This window comes from Pundamilia nyererei, unplaced genomic scaffold (assembly GCF_000239375.1).
Source record: "Pundamilia nyererei isolate P.nyererei 1_Seehausen unplaced genomic scaffold, PunNye1.0 scaffold00043, whole genome shotgun sequence".
In the NCBI taxonomy this organism is placed as follows: domain Eukaryota; kingdom Metazoa; phylum Chordata; class Actinopteri; order Cichliformes; family Cichlidae; genus Pundamilia; species Pundamilia nyererei.
In genome coordinates this window covers 1634875-1638335 of record NW_005187444.1, presented here as the reverse complement: position 1 = coordinate 1638335, position 3461 = coordinate 1634875, and the positions used below count along the sequence as shown (strand labels likewise).

At 43.5% G+C, this 3461-nt stretch overlaps 1 protein-coding gene across 13 annotated transcripts in view; it reads right to left on the bottom strand.

Annotated features, from left to right (window-relative positions):
- The window catches only part of LOC102200379 (unconventional myosin-IXa-like), a 147837-nt gene that overhangs the window by 6662 nt on the left and 137714 nt on the right, over positions 1-3461 (bottom strand). For all 13 annotated transcript variants that reach the window (XM_005731442.2, XM_005731447.2, XM_005731448.2 and 10 more), the window contains 6 exons: positions 2949-3010; positions 2306-2498; positions 1755-1883; positions 1536-1641; positions 1180-1311; positions 781-904 (listed from right to left, as the gene is read on the bottom strand). In XM_005731442.2, coding sequence (XP_005731499.1) covers positions 781-904; positions 1180-1311; positions 1536-1641; positions 1755-1883; positions 2306-2498; positions 2949-3010 — 746 coding nt within the window. The remainder of the gene's footprint in view (positions 1-780; positions 905-1179; positions 1312-1535; positions 1642-1754; positions 1884-2305; positions 2499-2948; positions 3011-3461) is intronic.

Here is a 3461-nt window from a genome sequence, read left to right as displayed (position 1 = left end):
ATGTGGATGCTGGAGGAATTTGGTTGTCCTGTGAAGCACAAGTTAGCTCATCTTCCCGAATAATGCTTTCCAGAAAGACAGATTACACAGCAGGATGCTCCTTAGGGAGTACAATAATTGCATTCCTGGGTGAAATCATGTAATAGAAGGTATACTGTATAATGTTACATACTGTATTTAGGCATGAGCTGCTTCCTGCTGAAATTTTCAATTTCTCCAATTTTGAATCTTTTGTAGCTTTTTTTGCCTAAATGAACCTCTTATCTCAGTTTCTTGCCGATTACTTGCATGAATAGTGGCTGCATCATCACCATTTACTAAAACTACGCAGTTGGAAAGTACGTCAGTCCACTAGGGTGCTTTTGAGAACTTTACACTTTTCTTCTGAGGTTATTGTTTCCCTGGTACAAATGATCTTATGTGTCCCAAAGAGACCTTTGACGTAAAGAATTAAACTATTAAACTCCTGTGAGGTATTATTACAGCAGAGTAATTCACAAATGAATGATTCAAACAAGTGTCCATCCCCTTCAAATGCTTTTTTTGGGTCACCTTTTTGCATGTGTAAGAAAAACACAGCAAAAAGTGTTGATGACACATGTAAAGAAACACACAGGAATGAACTCCTGCCATGGCGACAACCATGCCAGCTGCCCGTGGAGCTGAAAACGGATCCATTTTGATGAGGAGTGAGAGGAAGGAGTAAATAAAAAAAAAAAAAACTTTCGCTCAATGACAACCTCAGCCTCTATGCTAACACCTACTGCACTTTGATCTTACCATGGACCTCCTGATGTGGGTCAGCCTGCTCTTGGCTTTGTTCTCTGCAAACTCCAGACTGCTGATGTCCTTCAGACGAGCCTTGTACTTGCTCATCTGCTCGTTGATGATCAGCTCCACACACCTGCGGACCAGAGAGCCATTTAAATTGGAAGCAAACAGAGCAGAGATGCTCTGGTACCCTATGATAGGCTTGGACACACTTGGATAAGGAGATGTTTGTTTTTCTTGAAAACCCCCTTTTCAAAATGTAAGAGGCTGAAGTTTTTTTTTGTTGACATCAGCCCAAAGATGCAGTTACATTTAGATGTTATTAAGCTGTAATTACAGCAGTATACCAGGTTTCTGGCATTTAATGAATAATGACTGTAAAATTGCAGGGTCAGTTTGTGAACATACGCTGTGGTCTTGCTGATGTCTTGGACGCTCTGCAGTGGGTCAATGCTGTCGGGGCAGCGAAGGATGCAGGGAGCAAACACGATGGCGAGGGCGTTGGCTGACATCCTGTTTGTCTCCTCCTGCAGGGCAATCCTGTAACAGCATAATACTTTTAATCCTGATGTGCAATTCCCACTGAACACAGCTCTAATCCAGTGTGTCTGACGACTAGTGAAAATAATAATATATATAATAGGCCCTGAAACCTCTGCAGCTTCGACCTGATGCTCAAAAACATGATTCAGATCTTATTATAAAACCCTTTTTTCCAGGCACAAGCTGTTTGCCTGGTCATATTGATTCAAGTCATCACTCACCTGACCAGATGGAAGATGAGGCGCTCCAGTGTGCTGAGGTGTGTCCTGCTGAGCTGGTCGATCACAGAATACACTCCGTTGATCACCTCCCGCTTGTCTGGCTGACCTGAAAAGGCAGAAAAACGCCACAGAGTTCAGGCAAACGCATTTTTTCAAGCTAACTCGGTCCTGGGCTGAAAACCAGCAAACAGACGGTAAAGAGCATAAGCATGAGTTTACCCATGGCTCTCAGGAACTCCTCGTAGAGTTCAAAGGTCATGAGAGGGCTTGGCAGGTCACGGAGCCACTGTTTGAGCACACTGGCAATAACGTGGATATTGTAGTCATCCAGATTCACGCTGCTGACATCTGAAAGAGCATGATTTCAGACAAGTTAACATGGTTTCTCTTTGATCTTTGGTCCAAATGACGCAGTAGTTCATACATGTAGTTTAAAAATCATTTAATAAACGGCCACGAAAACTGGCAGGATTCAAGTTTATTTTAGCTTTTAGTCCTCATTAAAAATTCCTTTTTTTCCATAACAGTGCCATCTGTCTCAGCTGTACTTTGTAATTAGTGATAATTAGTCACCAACTAAACCACATTTTTATGACAGTACACATTTTCACCCATAAAACCAGCTCATTAGGATGGCGACACGTACTTTTTAGGATCTTTATTTTCTCAATTTGACTTTCAGACTTGTTTCACACTTTTAAACGCCCCGGCAGGAATCCTGTAATATGTATTTGGAATGTGTGTCTCATTGATCTGTGAGTCAGCCTCACCCGTGTCCAGCCCCTGTCGGAGTTCTTTGATCTTATTGGTGGAGCCCGACTTCCTGTAGATGCCCTCTGTGTAGAGGCCGTGCATCTCGATGTAGTTGATGAGCTTCTCCACCAGCTGGGGTACGGTGCGCTCCTCGCTGGTCAGACGCGACAACTCCACGCCGAACTGCCGTGACGACAGCTCCGGGTCGTACTTGTTTGCAAACGTAAATAATGCTGCACATTAAACTGAACCACTGGCAGGCTGCACAGACCAGTGACCGTTACAGCTCGATGATGAAGGATGACGTAAACGTAAACTCCCATCTGCATTATACAGTAATATCTACCTAAAGCTGGTAAACATCTGTGTGTACTGATGACGCACGGGACTTTTTATTTATTATGACTTCCTTTCTTTCAGGGCTAAAATTCTTTCAGTAGGATTAATGGTGAAAAACTTGATACAAACTCCTTTAGTCATACTGTAACACATTCAGACGACATCAAACCACAAAATAAACCAAAAGGGCAAAAGGTGATTATTTTAGCTAATGATTATACTGCGCTGTGATTTCGATTGTTGGCTACATATTTTGAACGGCGGAGAGAACCCGTGTCATCTTAAAACAAGTGTCACATTAAAAAAAGGAACTCCACCTACCTTCTTGCTGCACTTCGTGGTCATTTTGGAACAGCACTTCCTGTGGCAGGCGTAGCGACACACTGTAGACAAAACAAACGACAATCAGACGGGAGGCATTTCTACAAACTCCTCACAGTCACGACAGCGGCAGTCGGTGCTGTAGACATTTACCACCTCAAAGGCTAGGGCAAACGTGGAGGCGGCAGAGAGCCGGGATGGGATGTCTGCTCTCAGAGAGTGCAGATGGAGCTCTGTAACTAGATCGAAGACGGACTCATGAAAGGAGAGGGAGGTTTAATCGAATTCTGCAGACACTCAGGCACGCAGGGAAAGTGTGTTAGTTTTTTGCGTATGTGTGTGTGTGTAAGGACTGCCATGTGAGTGGAAAGAAAAACTACACAGTTTTGAGTGTGAGTGGTGTGGTAAGTGAGTTAGGAGAACATTAGGATCTGCTGCTGGTGTGTATTTTTATGTGTGTGTGTGTGTGTGTGTGTGTGTGTGTGTGTGTGTGTGTGTGTGTGTGTGTGTGTG